The sequence below is a fragment of the Hyperolius riggenbachi genome, chromosome 7, assembly GCF_040937935.1.
Source record: "Hyperolius riggenbachi isolate aHypRig1 chromosome 7, aHypRig1.pri, whole genome shotgun sequence".
Lineage (NCBI taxonomy): Eukaryota > Metazoa > Chordata > Amphibia > Anura > Hyperoliidae > Hyperolius > Hyperolius riggenbachi.
Window position 1 is genome coordinate 216,616,408 of NC_090652.1, and position 23,211 is coordinate 216,639,618.

General features: G+C 46.3%; 1 protein-coding gene across 1 annotated transcript; it reads right to left on the reverse strand.

Moving 5' to 3' along the window:
- Positions 1 to 1,771: 1,771 nt before the first annotated feature.
- C7H2orf69 (chromosome 7 C2orf69 homolog) lies at positions 1,772 to 23,209 on the reverse strand. The gene is made up of 2 exons (XM_068245219.1): positions 22,792 to 23,209; positions 1,772 to 8,677 (listed from the first exon to the last, which is right to left on the reverse strand). The coding sequence occupies exons 1-2, from the start codon at positions 23,023 to 23,025 to the stop codon at positions 7,850 to 7,852; spliced, it is 1,062 nt and encodes a 353-aa protein (XP_068101320.1). The 5' UTR covers positions 23,026 to 23,209; the 3' UTR covers positions 1,772 to 7,849.
- Between the last annotated feature and the right edge of the window lie 2 nt (positions 23,210 to 23,211).

The window sequence follows — 23,211 nt, forward strand, 5'->3', positions numbered from 1 at the left end:
CACCCATATTAGGTATGAAGTCGCCGTCAAGTCAGTTTTGATGCGTACCAATTAGATCAGGACAACCTGAGCTGCTGTTCATTGATTGGTGCATTGTGTATATTTTGCGATTATAAATACTTGTATCGTTAATTCTGTATTTTGTAACCTGCACAGTTCAACTTGATAAAGGGGTGGGCGCCCCAAAACATCGTATTTGCTGTCTACGAAGCAAAAACAAACAAACATGAGAGCATTATAATTACTTTTTGATGGTGCTGACCTCCTCCTACTACCATTAACTATTGGTAGTAGTAGAACGATAGCAAGTGTGTGGCTACGTTGTGTGAAATACGGCTTTTCCATGTCCCATAAGGATAGAGGTTAATAGATAAGAAATGAATGCAGTAACTAACAGCTACTCATCCAGTTGAATAAGTATCAGGGGCTAGAATAAGGCACAAAGGGGGACAAAAGGAGGCACAGGGGGGACAGAAGGAGGCACTGGGGGGCAGAAGGAGGCACAGGGGGGGTGGGGGGGGACACACACAAGGAAGCATAAAGGTGGACAGAAAAAGAGGCACAAAGTGGGGCAGAGGGATGCACAGGGGGAAGAGGCAGCACAAGGGGACAAAAAGAGGCACAGGGGGACACTATATAAGAGGTATCTGTAGTTTATAGGTAGGATGGCTTTGCTTGACTTAGCTGTTGTCCCTGTATTTTTACTTTTACTCTACAAGCAGTGCAGGGCCGAGTTCAGTACAAACGTGTAGCGTCGTATACTATTTTTACAGAGGGATGACAGCACAGCACACAACAGAGTAGCATGGAAAAGGAAGGGTACAGAACACAATTGTCTTGGCCTTCGTACTTTCCTCCGTTGCCTCCCTCGCCATCCTCCTCGGCCGCTCCATTTGTTTACAATGTTTGCAGGTATAAGAGCTCCAGTTGCGTCAGAGGGCTTAGGGCTGGAATGGCAAGCTTAAAGCGGATCCGAGATGAAAAACTAAATATAACAAGTGACTTGTCTATATATCTTATCTAAAGTTTAGATAGTTTACACAGCAAATCTATCTTCAAACAGCTTCAACAGTATATTAATATTTTTTTCTGTGATACAATGGGAGCAGACAGGTTTTCTGCTTGTCACTATTACACAATTACACACACAGGCAAGCTTATCTGTATCTAGGCATGCTAATCTGCATATTCTGTGAAAACTCCACTCTTATCTCCTCCATTACACAGGCAACTGATCTGTATCTGCACTGCAGCTCTCAGATTGTGAAAACTCTGCCTCTGAAATCTATAGCTAGTAACACCTTTTTTTACCTGCCCAGACTGAAATCCCACAATCCCTTGCAAGCGCCAAGGCACTCTGGAGAAGCTGTGGGTGTGGTTTGTTTAGTTTATAGGAAATTAGGGTATTAAAACAAAACAAGTATTTGGCTTGAGGAATGCCCTATAAACTATATGTAAGGAACACAATTATGCAAGGAGTAAAAGTTCATCTCGGATCCACTTTAAGGATGGGGACGCTTCAGAGCTACCCAGAGGTTTCACTCTGAGGTTACCTAACTCGTGCTGAAATTTTCTCTACAGGTTTACTTTAAAACAGCACACACAGGAAATGAGTACCTAAAAGCAGAACTCGGATTTATACTTACTGACAACATATTGCATCTGCAGTATCCCTATATCTGGCTAAAAGCAATTCTGACTTACAACAATCCCATTTGTGAACAAATATCCAGCGTCCTTCACAGGAAAAATGAGACAGACACAACAAGTGTTAAATATTGTTAGTCTTTATTGTTACCCAAAGCCTAAAAGAAAAAATAAACTGTTCAGAACTCAATTTCTATTGCAAGAAACATGTAAAGGAAACCTGAACTGAGAGGTATATGGAAGCAGCGATATTTATTTTCTTATGAACAATACCAGTTGCCTGCCTGGCTGTCCTGATGATCTTTTTGACTGTATTAGGGCTGGGACCAACTAAAGCGATTGTGGCAGTGTTTTGGGATCGCTTTCTATTGTTAGTGATTTCCCAAAAGCTTTGCCAATGTAAGTGGATGGAGCAGATCCCACTGGAGCGATTGCAATTATGGAAATTGCAATCGTAGGACGTGCAGCATTTTGGGAACGTTTCCATTCTAATGTATAATATAGGAACAGGCAAATCGCTTCCAAAATCACTTACAAAGCACTACCACAAATCATTGTGATTCCAATAGCGATTTGCGCTTTGTAGTGGGTCCCAGGCCTTAGTGTCTGAATCACATGCCTGAAACAAGCATGCGGCAAAACCAGACAGATTTCAGTCAGAAACACCTGATCTGCTGCATGCTTGTTCAGGGTCTACGGCTAAAAGGTACTTGAGACCAAGGATCAGCAGGACAGCCAGGCAATTTGCATTGTTTAAAAGGAAATACATATGGCAGCCTCCATATCCCTCTTGCTTCAGGTGTCCTTTAAAGAAATAACATTTGGAATGATGAAAACTGACATTCAGTAGACACATGCCAATAAAACGCTTAATAGAATGTATATGATCCAGCATACAACGAAGCACATGTATGTCATACACAGCAGTGTTGCAGAGCATACTGAGAATCCCAAGAATTTGCATTAAGCCCAGGCCCACTCTCATGATGCTCAGCAATGCAGATGGCCATGCGATTTACAGAAACACATGGCACCTGCACTGCTGTCTCCATGGTACTGAATGGGGTAGCTCTGAACAGAAACACTGCAGCTGAACAACGCATAAGTGTGCCCATCAGACAGCGCTGTTTATGAACCGCCAGCTAGAACAGTCACAGAGGGGGATTGGGAGAGGCTGTACAAACATCAGATTCTTGGCAGAGGCAGTAGTTATCTCCCTTGGCAGAGCTTAATCTAGCTGGTGTACAAGGTTCAACTCACAGGAATTAGCCTGAACCATGAATAAAAATACAAATACATTCTCAGGTCAAGGTGCTCCTGATCGCCTTTTTTGTCTTTAAGAACCCCCAGTGCAATGGCAATTGGTAGAGTTCTCTTTAAGAATTCACTACAATAGAAGTATTATTTAGATGCAAATAATTCCAGCTTGTGTAGAAACTGTATACAATCGGAAACTGGGCCAATCAAGCAGGAAATTAATCTCAGGACTCTTCCCCATCTGTGCATTGCTGATTGCATTTTCAGCAACACGGCGACGGGCGCGTGACACAGCCAGGTGCGCGGACGGGCCTCGCATGTGCAATTACGCACGACTTTGGACGAAGTTGAATACCTAATGGAGCCACCAGTGGAGGACGCCGGGGAACTTGCAGGCTACGGGGAGCTGGAGGAAGCCCCAGGTAAGTTCCATTTTATTCCTCTGATCGGGGTCACTTTAAAAGAGTTTTGAACAGCGATTTTGTGTTTTTCCATCAAACTTGTTTTAAAAGACATTCAGTCCCGGGTCAAAGAGTGCACACACAAAAATCACAAAACAAAGATGCATACAAAATCACTTGCAAAAAAAGGACGCAAATCGCTCTAAAAATGCCAGGAATCGCTTAACAAAATCGCTCACAAAAGCCCAAACTAGGCCTAAAACTTTGTATTCATTTTCTAATCTGAAATCTGTATGCGGTGTTGCACTAGGTTTCAGTACAGACAGCAGTGAAGCTTCCCCGCCTGCAGCAGTAATCAGCTGCATAGATCAGAAACATCTGTTGCTTGTCTTCTACACCTGTACAAACTAAGTGACTGGCATGAGCTGGTAGGGAATACCAGCAAGTCTCTTCCTATGAACACGGAGCTGATCCTTCCCAGCTCTTCCCTATGTTATAAAGGAGGTAGGGGGTGGGTGTTATCACTAGATACCTCTGTGCAAAGCAAGAAACCCCAGTGGTGCTGGCAGCTCTATAATTGTGCATAGATCCCTGGGTTACACAGGACTTTTATAAGGGACTTTCTCTGGAACAACTGCATGAAACATGAAAAGACGCGGAGCCCTATTCATCTTAATAACAAATCTGAGAGGGTGAACTAGGGCTTTAAGTGCTCAGTGAGAAAAGGTGACCCAGTGCAAAGCTGCATCCTGAAGGTGCCCACCAACTAATAGTCTCCAGCACACTCACTAGAACCCTTTAGTAAGGTTACATGGTAGGGCCGTATTGGCAGCAGTTCAGTAGCAAAGTGCTTCATTTTAAGCCACAGTTACAAGCCGTGTAACTTTCAGTCTTTAAAGAACAACTGAAGTGAAAAGTATTTGGAGGCTGTGATATTCATTTCCTTTTAAGCAATACCAGTTGTTTGGCACCCCTGCTGATCTATTTGGCTACAGTAGAATCAATCACTCTAGAACAAGCATACAGCTAATCTTAAATGTCAGAAACACCAGATCTACATATGCTTTTCAGGGTCTATGGATAAAAGTATTAGAGGCAGAGGATCAGCAGGATAGCCAGGCAACTAGTATTGCTTAAAAGGAAATAAATATGGCAGCCTCCATATTCCGCTTGCTTCAGTTATCCTTTAAAGAGACTCTGAAACGTCATAAAATACGTCTTTATGTCAGAATCCTCTTCAGTAGCCTCAGCCATGATGATTTGGCCGTACGAAGTCTTTATCCTCCTGAAATCCCCCCGGCAGAATCCTTGGTTACTTCCTGGAGGAGGCAGAGCTGTGGGCTGTAGCTCTGCCTCAAGTCCATTCAATCACCGCCGTTCGCCGCCTCTCCCCGCCCCTCTCAGTCTTCTTTCACTGAGAGGGATAGGGGAGAGGCGGCGATCAGCGATGATTAAATGGACTGGAGGCAGAGCTACAGCCCAAAACTCTGCCTCCCTGGGCAGCAAAATCTGTGACTTTGAAAGTCGTAGGGTTTTGCCCCGGGATTTGGAGGGAAAAAGACCTTGTATAGCCGCGGGGATGTGGTGAATCATCGTGACTGAGACTACTGAAGAGGATTCTGACATAAAAAGACATTTTATGACACTTCAGAGTCTCTTTAATAAAGAATGTTATGTGGATGGTGCTGGCCTCTGAACAGAATTGTCATGGGGACCTAGAGTGCTGCTAGGTCAAGCCTTGGAACATCATATTACTAGTCAGTACAGTGCCTTCTACATTTCCTGCGTTGGAAGAAACTAAACATACTCTTGTTGCTTTGTTTACAGTGTGAAGTCATAGTGCAGAGAAGAAATATAAAAGATAATACATAAGTAGATACAGGAGGCCAACTCTCATGAAGGACCATCCCGGAATTGACATAACAAAAAATAGAAATCAAAACAATACAAAATGGAATGTTACAGTCAGATATGCAAAGCTCAAAAATGCTGCCTATATGGATATTTATATAAACAATAGTAGCATTTCATATTTTCTTCGATCAAAATGAGCAAATTAACCTCATCCATTATAGAAGTTGTTCCCATAACCCATTGTATGGGATTGGCTAGTGTTAAAAAAGGTCTAAAGAAAATCCATTATATTATACTAAATTAAAGCCAAATTCCAGTACTCGTAAAGTTATTGTACACAACTACTGCCTATTTACCCATTAGCAGCTTCAGAAGTTTTTTTTGAAAGCTGCTGGTGCATTTGAAGCCTCTGTCAGCATATCTGGTTTGGCTGCCTAGTGCAGCTAAATGAGGGTCAGCAGGGAGCAGTGAGTTACCGGTTCTAGATGGCTTCCAGGCCAGTGGAGTCAGGAGTAATTTTTGGGCACCTGTAGTAGGAGATTCCATAAACTGAGGAGTCAGATGATTTTTGTACCCACTCCATAGCCCTGACTGGACTGTGGAGTCTGAGTCGAACCTATTTTGGGTACCTGGGGTCGGTGGTTTTAAAAATGGAGGAGTTAGAGGATTTTTGTACCAACTCCACAGCCTTGATGGCTTCTACTCCTCCTCCACCTGCGACTCAACTTCTGGCAGGTCTTCTGAGTCCTGATCACATGATATGACATGATCAGGATACAGCGCCACCCTGTGGTGGAAGAGGGAAGATGGAAGAGTCTCTTCCATCACTCCTCTTCCACCACCGGGTGGCGCTGTAATGCTGACATGGTATCCTTGGACTTGGCATGATTAGTGTAATTATTACATAGCAATTTTCCTTACAAGGACTGAGAAAGCCACTCATTTGCTTTGAAAAACCTAACTTACTGCCTATGTGCCAGTTTTCCTGAGCTTCTGCTGCATTATGGGAATATAACTTGCTAAGCAGCAGTGCCAACATGAGCTACCATTAAAACCTCAGTACCTATAGCTAATAACTTAAGACTAAGATTGACTTTTTTTCTGAAGAAACAGTAGATTATTTTTCATTAATTATACAGTATAACAGTCAAAGAGTTCCTTGGCTATCATTTCTATTTTTTATGTTTTTTTATTATGATGGCAAAAACTACTGCCACACTGTTTTGGCATGAAAAGTTACCGTGGTTAATGCACAAAATGTAAAATATAAACAGCTATGTTACAGAGCTCTGTAACAGCAAAACAGAAAGGTTAGCATACCAGATCGCATGTGAAATTACCTATAACAACTTTAAACCAGCAGTAAAACAGTGGTAGCTGATGGTGTCTTATCTACTATATTTGCTTTTTTAAGCATACAAATCAATTAGTCAATCCATCAATACTGCATGCAGCGTACAAGGATAGCCAATTCAAGACATCACCACCAATTGAGAATATTTAGCCATGTAATCATCATACAAATCAAACATTCAAAAAGTACACTTGGTTCATATCACTGTTAGCATGCCTTCATTCCAAGTGCAGTTCAAATGTTTAGCTAACTATACAATGAAACTCTGGTTAGTTGAATCACTAATTTTAGCTCCTTCACAAAATACTAGAAGTGACCCATCACTAGTACACATGTGAGTGCAGATAAAATCTGCACAGCAGCGATAAGCACCATAGACAAAGTGAGAACTGAAGGTAGAAGCATCTGGGAAAATGGCAAAAGCAGATTCTTTAAACAGGGAATGACACATGCTGTAGCTAGTTTACTAACCGCAAACTTGGCACTACTATCAAAAGGGGCTAGAACAGGCATGGGCAAACTAGGCCCTCCAGCTGTTGCAGAACTACAAGTCCCGCAATGCATTTGCCTTTATGAGTCATGACTGTGGCTGTCAGACTCCTGCATTGCGGGACTTGTAGTTTCTTAACAGATGGAGGGCCAAGTTTGCCCATGCCTGGACTAGAATCAATAATGAGTGTATTGATCAGGGCTCCATTTTAAGAACTTAGGATTGGGAGAGAATAGATTAACTTACTTGGGGCTTATTTCAGCTTCTGGCAGTCTATCAGGCCCCTTACCGTAGTTCTGCTGTCCACCAGGGTGCTGCTGTCCCCTTCAAAACACAGCTGTGGTCGCAGGCTACTGCACATGCACAGGCTTCTCACTATCACTTGTGCAATTTACGAAGGCTTCAACTACACAAGAGCAGAACACTCCTGGCCACAGTGCGAGAGTCACATAGACGCTCCTGCACATGCTCAGTGGCCCACATCCACAGCTGTGGTTGGGGATATTTTGGAGGGGACAGCAGGACTACATACCTGATAGATTGCCAGAGGCAGGAAAAAGCCCCACGTAAGAAAATCTAATCTCCTCCCCCCCAGCACGGATATCCTTTAAGTACAATAACTTAGTAAAGCACAATGCCACCCAAAAATATTTCAATAGAATCGGACATGGTTCGATCAATTGCTTGGCCTTTATGGCCCTCCAGGTACTCAAATTTTCAACCAACTTGCATTTATCAAGAATCAGAATTCATTCTCTAAATTTTGTAATGAGAGGGGCAGTTGGCATGGAAATACTAAGCACATTTTGGGTGGTGCCCTGCTCAACTTTAAGCTGGTGCTCAACTTTAGAAAAACTCATGGACTCTGAAATGGTTATCCAAAGAAGGTACTTCGTAGCCAAAATGCAAGTGGTTGTTCACCATTACATGGTAACCTTTCAGAAGCTCTACAAATTTCCTGTGCTCTTCTCCAATCCAGGATCGCATGGAGTCACTAACTTGGTAAGGAGTAACATGAGCGTGGACTGCAATCTGTGTCTGAGCAAACACCTTCAGAATATCGGGGCACGTTATCCAGGTATTGCTGCCTCCAGAATGTCCCCCATCCAGCCAATACATAGACTCAATATTGCCAACAAACACGCTGAGATCTTTCTCTTTTTTAGCTTCCTGTAGTTCATGTAGAAACTGATTTAATACAACACACCCTTTGCTGAATCCAATCACAGTGAAAGAGAGGGAATCCTTTACAGACGGAGAGCCAAGATACAGTGAAGAGTCCTTAGAACAATGGTTAACACAGTCTCCTTCTGAATGGCAGCCATTTGTGGAATATGCAGAGTCCGTCTGGGTCTCAGACACATCGTAGTTCCTGTGCTCATATTTGTTACTCTGAGACAAGAGAAGGTTTTGTGCCGCTGGGAAAGCATTGACAAGCAAGGAATGAAGCTGTCTAATTGCTCTCAGGTCTGTGCTGTGCTTCGGGGCGCCAAACATGTTACTTTCCACAAAGTTGTCATAGCAGCTGAATTTATGAAGGTGCATGCGGGAAGGCTTTACAATCCATATGTAACTGGCAGGGAAGCGCCGGGAGAGGATAGATGCAATATCTTCAAAGCTCCATTGTTTCCATCGGTAATTCTCAGGGTGGGCCGACATAACATCGCGATAGTTCTGCATGTGGCACAAGAAACAAAGAGGCAACAATTCATATCATGGAAAAACATTCTTGAAAAAAAAATACAGGCAAAAGTGTGCCAGACGGTGAAATCTTCAAGGACTATTACCGGGAAAATTAGAGAAATCACTGTAGCAGAGATTACAGTACTGTAATCATCCTCTACATTCCCTCTTATTCTGTTCAACCAGTAAACTCCCGATCCTCAAAGGAATCGCAAATCTGCTGGCACTGTGGAGTATAAAGAACACTGACTGCAGGCACTGTGGAGTAGAGAACACTGACTGCTGGCACTGTGGAGTAGAGAACACTGACTGCTGGCACTGTGGAGTATAAAGAACACTGACTGCTGGCACTGTGGAGTATAAAGAACACTGACTGCAGGCACTGTGGAGTATAAAGAACACTGACTGCAGGCACTGTGGAGTATAAAGAACACTGACTGCAGGCACTGTGGAGTATAAAGAACACTGACTGCAGGCACTGTGGAGTAGAGAACACTGACTGCAGGCACGGTGGAGTAGAGAACACTGACTGCAGGCACTGTGGAGTAGAGAACACTGACTGCAGGCACTGTGGAGTAGAAAACACTGACTGCAGGCACTGTGGAGTAGAGAACACTGACTGCAGGCACTGTGGAGTAGAGAACACTGACTGCAGGCACTGTGGAGTAGAGAACACTGACTGCAGGCACTGTGGAGTAGAGAACACTGACTGCAGGCACTGTGGAGTAGAGAACACTGACTGCAGGCACTGTGGAGTAGAGAACACTGACTGCAGGCACTGTGGAGTAGAAAACACTGACTGCAGGCACTGTGGAGTAGAAAACACTGACTGCAGGCACTGTGGAGTAGAAAACACTGACTGCAGGCACTGTGGAGTAGAAAACACTGACTGCAGGCACTGTGGAGTAGAAAACACTGACTGCAGGCACTGTGGAGTAGAAAACACTGACTGCAGGCACTGTGGAGTAGAAAACACTGACTGCAGGCACTGTGGAGTAGAAAACACTGACTGCAGGCACCAGGGGAGGACTGGGACCTTTTGGCCTGGGAGGAAAACAAACTAGAGGCCCATGTTCATGGCAGCCTCAGCCCAAATGGTCCTCCCACAAACACTTACTGACTGTATATCCAAAGAGGGACTGTCCCTTCAAAAGAGGGAAAGTTGGGAGCTATGATGGTAAGAGAGCAGACAGTTTTTTTTTTCCCACAGACCCTGCAGGCAAGCCTCTGCTCTGCATCATGCTGTGTATATTTACTTTCCCGCCCTCTAATTGCTAATTGGGCTTTTATTTCCCTCAGCCAACCTAGTGGTTCACATTGCTTTATACAATAACCTGAATGCAACAGGCCATTCACCAGCCCTAAATCATTAAATGAGAGGCAGCCTGGGGGGAAATCTCCCCTCTTCCCCCCTGGCCAGTCCTCCCCTGGCAGGCACTGCAGTGTACAAACATATTTAACAGAAACAATAAAAATACATTTCTCTTTTTGGGTGCTCCACTTGCACATTTACCTGAATGTATGCATTTACAAAGTGGATTGCCACCTTTGAAAACAGTTTGTACTTTTTACAGCACAGCAAGTGAACTGTTCTCAACCGTCTCCTTGAGTGCTATGGCACTCATTTTCCCAACAGTTTGTTGGGAAACCAACAGTTTGTCAAAAACGTCAGGAAGTAGAGGGCCAAACCATGAATGTGAATGAGTAATAGCTGACACCTGAAATTTTCATTATACTACACGATTTTTAAAAACAGAATAAAGCATCCAAAATCAGGGTTTTCCTTTTCTACTTATGCTCCTAAAGTTAAAGAAAATCTGTAAGAAAAAAAAACCCTCTGGGGGATACTTGCCTCGGGAGGGGGGAGGCTTCCCCCGTCCTGGCAATCCAGCGCTGGAAGGCCCTGAACACAGGGGAGGGAAATGTTTACCTACCGTGATCCAGCACAGGTGGAAATAGCAAAGCTCGATCGGGTCGCTCTATTGCGCAGACTACCCCCGCCTGCGCAGTAGAGTGGACCCGATCGGGCTTGGCTATTTCTACCTGAGCCTGAAAGGAAAGCTGCTACTGCGCCTGAGATAGGGAACTAAACACTGCAGGCGCTACTGTGCCCGCCACAGCCGACATCCTTGTCAGCTATGGTTTTGGGGGCTTCCATCGCTGGATAGCCGGGATGGAGGAGAATGTTAAAAACTGTAAGGAAAAAAACCTTGTGGGGAATCCTTACCTCGGGAGGTAGAAGTCTCTGGATCCTAATGAGGCTTCCCCTTCCCGAGGTTAGTATCCCCCACAGTGTTTTTGTCTCCCTTACAGTTTAACTTTAATGCAGCCAAAAGCAATGGATGCTGCTCTTCAGGCCTTACCCAAGGTTGTACTTGCTATGCTCCTTCACCACTTCTAAACATACAGTCCTAAAGTACAGTATATGCAGGCATACAGAGAGGCCAGAAATATATTGAACTTAAATATTTAGCTCTAGCAAGAATATTTCAAAGGCATTCAATAGCAGTTGTCAATTACAGCCAAGGCAGCCGTCCAGCAATGCAGGTTACCACTGCTAGGCTGAAGTGCTAATCTTAGAACACAGCATGCCTCTTCAGCACCATGGAGAGTAATATGCCTGGCCTGCAACTTGTAGTGCTTTTATCAGTCAAATACAAGTAAAAGCTGTTCGGACATTCCACTTAGGCTCTTAACCTTCCCGGCGGTAAGCCCGAGCTGAGCTCAGGCTATGCCGCGCAGGAGGCTATCTCAGCCCCTGGTGGGGCGATTTGCACCATTCAAAGTGCTGCGTGCGCAGCTAGCACTTTGCTAGCCGCGCGCACAGCTTTATCGCCGCCGCTGTGCGGCGATAGCCCGCACGCAGCGGCGGAAGAGGGCCCCCCCCCCCGCCAGAGCCCTGCGCTGCCCGGACCAATGAGTTCCAGGCAGTGCTATGGGCTGGATCGGAGGCGTCTGATGTCAGGACGTCGGCTGACGTCATTCCGATCGTCGCCACACAGCGGCGGAAGAGGGCCCCCCCCCCGCCGGCACGCAGCGGCGGAAGAGGCCCCCCGCCAGAGCCCTGCGCTGCCCGGACCAATGAGTTCCAGGCAGCGCTATGGGCTGGATCGAAGGCGTCTGACGTCAGGACGTCGGCTGACGTCATTCCGATCATCGCCATGGCGACTGGAGAAGCCAAACAGGGGAATGCGTTATATACACTTTCCCCTGTTTGCTCTTGATGCCGGCGACGATCGCACTAGAGGGACACATGCGCCCTCTAGTGGTGTTTCATGTAGCTACCACTCTGGTAGCTTTACATGAAACAAAAAAAAAAAAAAGGATTTCTGCCTATTTGGCAAAAAATTTGAACCGCCAGGAGGCTTAAGGTTCATACATACGTCGGATTTTTCCAAACGACCGGTCGTTTGGACGTCAAATTAGGCGTGTGTACAGTTGGTCGTTCGGCTGATAATGCTGGTTTTGACCGATCCGCCTAGCGGATCTTCAAAACCAGCGTTATCAGCTGAACGACCGACTGTACACACGCCCGATTTGACACCCAAACGACCGGTCGTTTGGAAAAATCTGACGTATGTATGAACCTTTAGAGGAACACTGAGGCCCCTTTTACACTTGCATTGCAAATGTACGTTGCATTTCCGTTTTACCACAGGGTTTTACAACGGCAAGGCAATGGGGCCTAGCACACTTACCACGTCACGTTGAACTAGAACTGCTTGATCCGCCACTTGGCCGACGCAAGGGCAACAGCTCGTTACCGCTGGACTTCCTCAGCGGCGGAAGCAATTAAAAAAGTCAATGCATACCTTTTATAAAAAGGTTGTCGCCAGCGTTGCACATAACAAGGGGATCCCCGGAAATCCAAGTGACGTACTATCTGCCCAGCATGGAGTACATCACTGGGTGAGGAGTGGTGAGGAGCGTGCAGCGATATGCATATGACCCTGTCGGCGCACTTTGTTGCAGAGTTATGTTAGTCATTTTTTTGCGTTGCGGTGTAATAAGGCAGGGGCAACGCATCCCCACCGCAATATAAAAATTAGATGAATAACTGGCTTCAACCAAAAGACAATCGCCTTGAATAAATATATACTGTATTATAAAACCTTGCTTACACCAATTTCTATACGTAGGTATATTTTTTAAACTTAGAAACACGAGGCAGCTTTGTAATATTGCTGAAGTATGTATTGTTTTTAAGCTGACTTAAAGGGACACTTAAGTCAGGAATAAAAATCAGTTTTAGTTACCTGGGGCTTCTACCTGCCCCCTCCAGCCGTTTCATGCCCTCGCAGTCACTCACGGAGCCTCCAGTCCCTTGCCGTCAGCTAGTTTCATTTTTGCTGACAGGGAGTCAGTGGGCTTTCTGTGCCTGCACAGGCCTGGCCACCTGTATCCTTCTTCATGTTTCTGTCCTCAATACCGTCCTTCACAGGTGCAGGACACTATTGCGAACGGGAAAGCGAAGAAAAATACGAGTGGCCAGGCCTGTCAGTGAAAACTAAATTAGCTGGCGGTGGGGGACCGGAGGCTCCGTGAGTGATTGTGAGGGCACGGGACGGTGGGAGGAGGGCAGGTTGAAGCCCCAGAAAAGTAAAACTGATTTTTTATTCCTGGCTTAACCTTCCTGGCGGTTAATTTTTGCTGCCAAATAGGCAGAGATCCATTTTTTTATTATTTTTTTGTTTCATGTAAGGGCTGGTTCACACGGGCGTCTGCTGAGCTTTTGCTTGGCATTGCGTTCAAACGCCAGCGTTTAAACGCCAGCGTTTAAAAGCTAGCTTTTGAAAGCTTTTGAAAAGCGTTCAAGGCTAGCAGTTCTGGTCTCTGCTATTGTTTCCTCGCGTTTACTGCCTCTGAAAGCAGCAGGTTGCTTTTGAGACTAGACGCAACGCTGGGATCTACTGCCAGGCTTTCATGAAAGCCTGCAAAAGCCAGCTCTAAACGCTCCCATTCACTTGCATGGGATGGCAGTAGATCCCAAAAAACGCTGCGTCTGAAACGCTGCGTTAAACGCCACAAAAACGCCAGTCTGAACCAGCCCTAAAGCTATCAGAGGGGTAGCTACATGAAACACCACTAGAGGGCGCATGTGTCCCTCTAGTGCGATCGTCGCCGGCATCAATAGCAAACAGGGGAACGCGTATAGAACGCGTTCCCGTTTGGCTTCTCCTGTCGCCATGTCGACGATCGAAATGACGTCATGGACGTCAGACGCCTCCAATCCAGCCCATATCGCTGCCTGGAACTCATTGGTCCAGGCAGCGCAGGGCTCTGGCGGGGGCCCTCTTCCGCCGCTGCGTGCGGGCGATCGCCGCAGCGATCAAGCCGTGCACGCGGCTAGCAAAGTGCTAGCTGCGCGCACAGCACTTTGAATGGTGCAAATCGCCCCACCAGGGGCTGAGATAGCCTCCTGCGCGGCATAGCCCGAGCTCAGCTTGGGCTTACCGCCAGGAAGGTTAAAAGTAGACCCAAATTAAAAATACAAGATTTCAGAAATAAGATCTATTTTCTAAATTATAATGATAAATAGCAGCCTTTTTTCAGCTGCATGATGACAAATCTAAAATATTTTACATTTATTGGAGCAACCCTTCCCTTCCTTTTATATTGCTGGGACAGAATCCAGCAAACTGGTGGAGTAGGTGGTGTCCGGAAAAGGAGGAATTGCTAATGGCTGCCACCTGTATAACCCCAGTTATGGAAAGAGAAGAGTGAAAAGCATGCACTGAAATGCTCATAGGCTTGAAGGAGTATATATTTATCTTTGTATGTGTCAGAGTGGTGCAACTAAATATTTTGAATTAAAAAAAAGGTTTGGTTTGGGTCCGCTTTAACTGTCACATTATGCAGGTTGATTTTCATGGAATGCCAAAGCAATACCTGTAATATATAATGTAGCTGATCACACTAGGTGTAATACAAAGCCCTTCCATTGGGATAAATAAAGCCTAAAGTTTTTACTTAGTGCCTGGCATTCTCTACATTGCTTGCAAGACATCTGGTTCTGCCGTGAGCACGGGTGATCGGGCTGTGACGTGCAAGTAGCGCTTGCTGTTTCCAGTGCCAGCAACTAATTTCTTCCATCGAAGAAGATGTTTTCAAGCAAAGATTCAAGCCGGCACCATCATAGTATTATGCTCTTTTTAGTTTATTAAAAGACATACAGACATAAAGTGCACTTTATGTCTGTATGTCTTTTAATAAACTAAAAAGAGCATAATACTATGATGGTGCCGGCTTGAATCTTTGCTTGAAGACGTGATTGGGACCTGAGTGCTGTGAGCCCCATTAGTCTGGCACATCACTGCTTTAATCCAAGAGTGCAGGTTGCTTCCTATATACATTGAAGATGTTCAAATGATGTTGTACATACATGGCCAACTGTACAATATCAACCAAATAGTTGTGAGAGTTGATTCGCCGGATGCATCGGACTAACCTCCTGTTTTCAGTGGCTCATCTAGTCATTTGCTACGCATACACATGCCTGATTATTTTCCAACAGACCAAATTCAGATGACAATCAGGCAGTTAGGTTGAACATGTGTACGGGTCTTTACAACATGCATAGTGTGAGGGTGCGTTTCCACTAACGCGAATTTGAATGCGTTCCCCGCATGCAAATTCGCATAACCAATAGAAGTTAATGAGCCTGTGTCCACTTGTCAGGAAACGGAGCATTTTCTTGTGCAGGAAAAATCTGCACAGCAGAACCATCCGAATTCGGACACCGCACACACCACATGCGATTCGCATACAATGTAGTTAATAGGGAATTCGCATGGCGTTTTTGTATGCGAATTTTCATACGATTTCGCATGAAATCAATGAAAAAGCACACAGGCACTGCCATGGTTAAATTCGCACACAGCGTCATCCATTCGAAATCGTATGCGAATTTGAGGTAAAATTCACATACGATTTCGCTCCTGCATGCAAATTCGTCCGCGGAGAATCCGTGGCGATTCCCCACCGCACTAGTGGAAACGCACCCTGAATGGCAACTTTATGGAGAAGACACCATCAGATGTTCACTATAGCAGTGTTCACCAACCCTGTCCTCAACAGTGCATGTTTTGTGGAAATCCAATCAGCTCTGCTGAGACACTAATTACCTCACCTGTGAATGTTTGTGGTTTTCTGCAAAACATGTACTGTTGATGGGCCTTGAGGACAGGGCTGGGAACTGTGCACTATAGCTTTTGGCTGCATAGGCTTTTTGGAAGCTTCAAGCATATATGTTTTGTTTGCCTTGAGGTAATCAGGCATTCCCCATGCACTTGTCAAATTCCATTAACTGCCAGCCTGAAACAGAGGGGGAAATCCCATTTGAAATAGCCGGAACAGCATGAGTTTAACAACCATCTCAGAAACATGAAATGCAAGACAAATAGATACACACTGCAATGAGATTAAAAAAAATAAAGTTTACTTTAGGGAGGGAACACACTTACAGGGCTGTTAGCCCCTGTAATTAACGGGTCTCTGTCGGCTTTTGAGATTGTGATTTCTGCAACTGTTGTGCGATTTTTCATTTCCAGTGGCATGTACTGTATATGCGTACAAGCGCGTTGTATGGGAAAAAAGCAGAAAGCTGTGCAATTTAAAAACGTGTGGAAAATTGCAAATATAAAACTAAGAACGAACAGTCACACCGAGTGAGGCTATTGACTTTAATAGCTTGTGGAATCGTGTGTGTGTTTGCTGTCTGTGGGAAAACGCACACAATCGCAGTTAGTGTGTTCCCTGTCTTAGCGGAACAGATCGGCACAGATGTGAATGGATTCTATGCATAGCAATGGGATCCATTCATATTAGTAGGTTTGGAAGATTCCTTCTGACAAGCAGAATGTTTGGGTCCTGCACGACTTTTGCAGATTGGCCGACGGAAACAATGAAAGCCTATGAGAACAGAGTGTCCGCTCTCACTTCCCTGGCTGCTGCTCAGGTTTTGCCATTTCTTTGCTCACCTGCTGCCATCACATTTGGGTCCTCTGTCGCTGCTGGCACCACTGCTCACGTCTACTGCATGGAAGAAGTGCCGACATACAAATCTGAATCCCGTCAGAAGCATCAGGCTACCATTGGACTGCAACAGACCAATGAGAATCCTCTATGGTTTGAGGGAGGATCTGCATTGATTTTGTTGCAAAGCAATGGGAGCCTCAATGCTTCTGCTGGGGCTGCAATCTGTACACCGGCGCTTATCCTGTGCAGTACACGCAAACGGCATAGCAGCAGCGGAAGCACACAGTTGTTACAGCGAATAAGTTTGGAAAGCAAGAATTATGTGACAGAAAAGATAGTCCATGAAAGCCTGACAAGTGTCCAGTCCTGTATCTGTCACACAGGGTGACAGTAGTATTGTCAGACAACAATGATATACTGTATTATAGCTAGTGTATAAGGTAGCTTCAATATGGAGAAATTCTGCCAGGAGTTACAATGCCAAACTAACCGACTGGGTGATCATCTCATCCAACAAACCCACTAAGTGGATTTGCATAATTTGTCACTAGCCATCGGAAACGGAGCACAATAGTAGCAAGTCCGGTGATTGCTTTTTGGGAAAAAAATAAAATAAAAAAAATTTCCTTGCAGGCGAGAGGGGCAGGGAAACATTGCCCATCTTTTCAGTGGCTTTGCTGTCCACATCACACTGCTGTGCATATCTGGACGACGCATACGATTCCCTATAGCTGTGCATGGCGCGGCTTAGCATTTCAGGCTGCGCCTGTGCAGCACAACAGGAGCTGCTTGTGAATCCTAGTGAAAACTCCGTTCACATTGGTCCGGATGCAGAAACGGAACGCACAACCGCGGATGCGTTCCCTCCAGTCTGCAACTGCCTTGCGCAAAATACCGAACCGTTCCATGTCCGCATTGCTGCTCACCTGTCTCGTCGCCACTCAGTGCCAACAGCAGCCAGGAGGCCAACAGAAGCATGGCTTTCCATAAACTGCAGCAGCAAGACAATTGCCCCTAGCAACAGGGGGGAGTTTTCATTGGTTCAACATGAACCAATGAGACTTCTCCCTGGTGCTGAGGATTCCCATTGGTCTGCTGTAGCTCAATGGAGAATCCCTGGCACAAGGGCTGTTCAAAAAGGACCGAGCAGGGGTGAGACACGTATGACGTTACTGCAGCATGGATGTGAGCAAACCGGGTGACACGGATGCGGCGACTAGCCTAATAAGGCTTTCATTGAGCACATTTTCCTGTCCAGTCTTGGAAAAAGTGTAAAGTTCAGACTCTACATTCCGTGGCATACGGATCCTTGTTTTTAACAAGTGGAAGCAGGTCCTATTTTTAACATAGGATTCGCTTCCTGCATTTTCGAGGAGCTTTAAAGGGGTTCAATTTACCTTTTTAAAAACTGCCACTTACCTGGGGATTCTATCGGCCCCCTGCAGCCAGAATGTCCTGCGCCGTCCTCTTACGATGCACCGTTCCCCACCGCCGGTGTTCAAACTAACTAGCATACATTTAAAGTGATATACCCCTTTTTAGTAGAATCAGTGTCCCCTTGCCCGCTCGCTGGGCTGCGGGCTCGGTCCTCGCTTCGCTCAGACAACTTTTTATTGAAACTCTATGTCCACTTGGATAGTGGATATTGCACATCAGCACCCAGGCAGCTAACTGGGGTTGCAAAGGTTAATGCTGCTGATGGGCATTATGGGGTTAATGTATGACCTGCATGACTTTGCACATGCTCAGTAGCATTTGTATGCTATTTTGTCGGGTATGCTAAAATGTTGGAACACCGGCACCAATGTAATTATTTGTCTAACTAGAAGAAGAGAAGTGGGGCTGCCCGCATGCTCCTACGTGCGTCAGCGGGAGCTTACTGCGCAGTACGAAGTTTGACTGTAAGCTCCCGCAGTAAGCTCCCACTGACGCACGCGGCCACCGCCGCACACACACAAATAATTATAGCGGTGCCGGTGTGGTGAAATTTTTTGCAACTTTATCAGATTTTGCAACCGGTTGCACTTATTTATAGGTATAGCTATCAGAAAGTGCAACCTAACCATTGACTTTAACCTATCTGTATCAGAAAATCAGGGCCGGCCTTTGACCTGAGCGACCGATCAGGGCGCCGGCTTCCAGGGGGGGCGCCGCTCTCCTGCCCCCCAGCCGCATATTGTTAATTTTTATCTGCTCACTTGCGGCGGCTTGCGCCGCGCGACTGTCTCCCTCTGGTGCCGCTGGGGGTGATGGGGGCGAAGACCAGAAACAAGTGCTGGAGCCTGCAGCCTCTTGGAGGCAGTGTCTGTGATAGTCTCCGCCCCGCGCTGCTGGCCCCGTACGTGATAGGAGGAGGATGGAAGCCCGTCGTGTGCCAGCCTCCCTGCCTTGACCTGGCTGTGTGTGGCAGTGGGTGACTGTCCCTCGAGACCCGGGCTGGCCATCGACCCAAGACCCCAACTGACTGGACAGACCACGTCACCAGCAAAAGTAAGGCTCCGCTCCCCATCCCATATATATATGTGCAGCAGCCATGAGATGTGTGTGTGTATATATATATATATATATATATATATATATATATATATATATATATATATATATATATATATATATATATATATATATATATATATATATATATATATATATATATATATATATATATATATATATATATATATATATATATATATATATACATACAGCAGCCAGCAGATGAGATGAAATATAATAGATGCAGCAGCCAGCAGATGAGATTCCCAGCTGAGTTGACCACCCTGTGATCAAAGCAAAATGTAACACAGAGAGAGAGAGGAAGAGGGGAAGAGAGAGAGGAAGAGAGAGAGGAAGAGAGAGAGGGGGAGAGAGAGAGAAAGAGAGTGTGTGTGAGTGTGTGTATCTTTGATCATACAGCGGTCAGCTCAGCTGGGAATATCATCTGCTGGCTGCTGCATATTATAGGCAACTAATGGGGGATCTGGTAGCCTAAGTATACACACACACACTAAGTGGGGGTCTGCCTATATACATACACACTAAAGGGGGGATCTGCCTACACTAGTAGCCTATATACACTAAGGGGGAGATCTGCCTATAGTAGGCAGATTCCCCCCCTTAGGGCTTGTGCACACCAAAACCCGCTAGCAGATCCGCAAAATGCTAGCAGATTTTTAAACGCTTTTTTTTTATTTTTATGAGGCGTTTTGCTAGCGTTTTGCGGATTGCTGCTGCGGTTTTCAGTATAGTAGATTTCATATATTGTTACAGTAAAGCTGTTACTGAACAGCTTCTGTAACAAAAACGCCTGCAAAACCGCTCTAAACAGGCGTTTTTCAGAGCGGTTTGCGTTTTTCCTATACTTAACATTGAGGCAGAAACGCATCTGAAATCCAAAAAATGCCTCACCCAGGCATTTTTCGTTTCTGCAAAACGCCTGCCGCTCTGGTGTGCACCACCCCATTGAGATACATTGACCAAGCAGATCCGCAGCCGCAAGCGGATCTGAAAACGCCCAAAAAGCCGCTCGGTGTGCACCAGCCCTTAGTGTATATAGGCTCTACTAGTCTTGTATATGTAGGCAGATCCCCCCTTTAGTGTATATATAGGCAGATCCCCCTTAGTGTATATATTATATATACACACACACTAAGGATCTGCCTAATATATGTACACTAAAGGAGGGGACTTGCCTACAAGACGAGTAGCCTATATACACTAATGGGGGGGATCTGCTTATAATAGGCAGATTTCCCCCCCCCCCCCCCCCCTAGTGTATATAGGCTACTAGTCTTGTATATGTAGGCAGATCCCCCCCCTTTAGTGTATATATAGTAGGCAGATCCCCCTTGGTGTATATATTATATATACACTATTTATAGCGCCGACATATTACACAGCGCTGTGCAGAGTATATATTGTCTTGTCACTGACTGTCCCTCAGAGCGGCTCACAATCTAGTCCCTACCATAGTCATATGTCTATGTATGTATTATGTAGTGCATGTATCATAGTCTAGGGCCATTTTTTTAGGGGGAAGCCAATTAACTTATCTGTATGTTTTTGGGATGTGGGAGGAAACCAGAGTGCCCGGAGGAAACCCACACAGACACGGGGAGAACATACAAACCCCTTCAGATAGTGCCCTGGCCGGGATTCAAACCAGGGACCCATCGCTGCAAGGCGAGAGAGCTAACCACTACGCCACCGTGCTACCCATACACTAAGGGGGGATCTGCCTAATATATATACACTAAAGGTGGGATCTGCCTACAAGACTAGTAGCCTATATACACTAAGGAAGGGGGGGGGATCTGCCTATAATAGATAGATCCCCCCTTAGTGCATATAGGCTACTAGTCTTGTATATGTAGGCAGATCCCCCCTTTAGGCTGCTTGCACACCAAGACGTTACAGGCGCACGTTAGTGCGCCTGTAACGCTCCCCCAACGCACAGCAATGTAACACAAGTGGGCTGTTCACACAGCCCACGTTGCGTTACATGTAACGCTGCACGTCCTGTGCAAAGTGCAGCATGCTACGGCGTTGGAGCGGCTATAGCCGCGTTAGACTGTTTGCACATGCGCAGTGGGGGGCGGAGGAGGCGGGGAGAGCCAGCTACAGTAGCCGCGCACATGGCTACTTAATATTCACTGCACTGGCGGGCGCTGATTGGCCGGCGGGACCACGTGATGCGGAGTGTCTCGCTCCGCATCACGTGGTCCCGCTGGCCAATCAGCGCCACTCTGGGAGATATTATGGGCATCGAGCAGCCTAACGCGGCTCACTCTACCGTCGGCTTTTGCAGCACCATACGTTGTGTTAGGTGCACGTTATGCGACCTTAACGTGCCACCTAACACAACGTCTTGGTGTGCAAGAAGCCTCAGTGTATATATAGGCAGATCCCCCCTTGGTGTATATATCTGCCTATATATACACTAAAGGGGGGATCTGCCTACATATACAAGACTAGCAGCTTATATACACTTGGGGCCCTTTTACAAAATCAGTTGCTCTCAGTTAAAACGGAAAGAAAACTGATTTTCAAAGTAAGTCCCATGTTTTCCTATGGCTCCTTTCACGCTTAACGTGTTTCAACTGAAATCTTTTTCCCAATGCACTGCGTGGTGTGAGTAGAGAGGATGAACGGGGGGGGGGGGGGGGGGGGGGGGGGGGGGGGCACCAAAATCTGGTTACGCTCAGGGCGCTGTGAAACCTAAGGCCGGCCCTGCAGAAAATGCAACCCAACCAAACCCTATTCTCACACAGAACCCTCCCCTCTTGCTCAACTAATAACCTCCCCTGGAGGGAACAATCCCCCCTCTTGCTCAACTAATAACCCCCCCTGGAGGGAACAATCCCCCCTCTTGCGCAACTAATAACCTCCCCTGGAGGGAACAATCCCCCCTCTTGCTCAACTAATAACCCCCCCTGGAGGGAACAATCCCCCCTCTTGCTCAACTAATAACCCCCCCTGGAGGGAACAATCCCCCCTCTTGCGCAACTAATAACCCCCCCTGGAGGGAACAATACCCCCCTCTTGCTCAGCTAATAACCACCTACCCCCGAGGGAAAAATCCCCCCTCTTGCTCAACTAATAACCCCCCCCCCCCCCCCCCCCCCCCAGGGAACAATCCCCCTTCTAGCTCAATGGGATCTGTGGTTGCAAAAAATTACAGGCGTGTTAACAGAGAGGAGCCACGCCTACACAGTCATACACTGTCCTCTATGGCAAGTTGCAAAATATGATGGGTAGCAAAATTTTTCACTAACCAGGGGCGGGGAACAGCGCATCGAAAGAGGATGGCGCAAGACATTCCAGCTGCAGGGGACCGATAGAAGCCCCAGGTGAGTGGCAGTTTTTGTTTTAAAAAGGTAAACAGAATTCCATTTTAACTGTGAACCCTATGTGCAATTTCGCAAACCTTCCCGGCCACGCTTTACCCTGCTAATAATTACATTTGGTAAGATTGTGTCATAAACATTCTCAGCTGTAAGTGGCTTTTCTGATAAAGTCCAAAGCTGCATTTTTATCAGTGATAAATCATGTGAGTGCAGAGCACATGAGAAGCCTCCTCCTATTCTCGTGTATGGCTTCCTCCTCCGGCATGGCCCCTCCCTGCTCACCTGCACATCTCCCGGGAAGTAGATGACATGATGCGGCCTCTGGGCTCTCTCCAGCGGCGGGGAGAACAGCAGATCATTACACTTGCTGGTCTCAGCCCCGACCACTGCCTGCAGCCTGACCAGCTCTGGAGCGTCTCTCCGGGCAGCGCTCACCCCGGCACACATGCTGAGCACTCCGGCCACTGTGTGCAACAGGCGGCGAGCGGAGCTCAGAGCGATGCCTATAGTGCGCATGGGCAGCTTATAGAAGTTACAGGCCTCCTCCACCTCTCTGCAGCTACACTCTGTCCCCCTAGCGCTCTACGTAATGACGGCGGGACTGGCATTAGTGAGACTTGTAATAACAGAGAACCTCCGCTGCGTGGCGCTGCTGCTCTGCCCTCACTGTCCGATAACTAACAGCAGACAGTCACACAGCAG

What these genes read in the sequence shown, in the direction of transcription:
- C7H2orf69 (XM_068245219.1), bottom strand. Translation starts at nt 23,025, where the DNA reads ATGCGCACTATAGGCATCGCTCTGAGCTCCGCTCGCCGCCTGTTGCAC. An exon ending in ACTTCCCGGGAGATGTGCAG is followed by an intron (nt 8,678 to 22,791) that starts GTGAGCAGGGAG and finishes TGCCACATGCAG; the next exon opens with AACTATCGCGATGTTATGTC.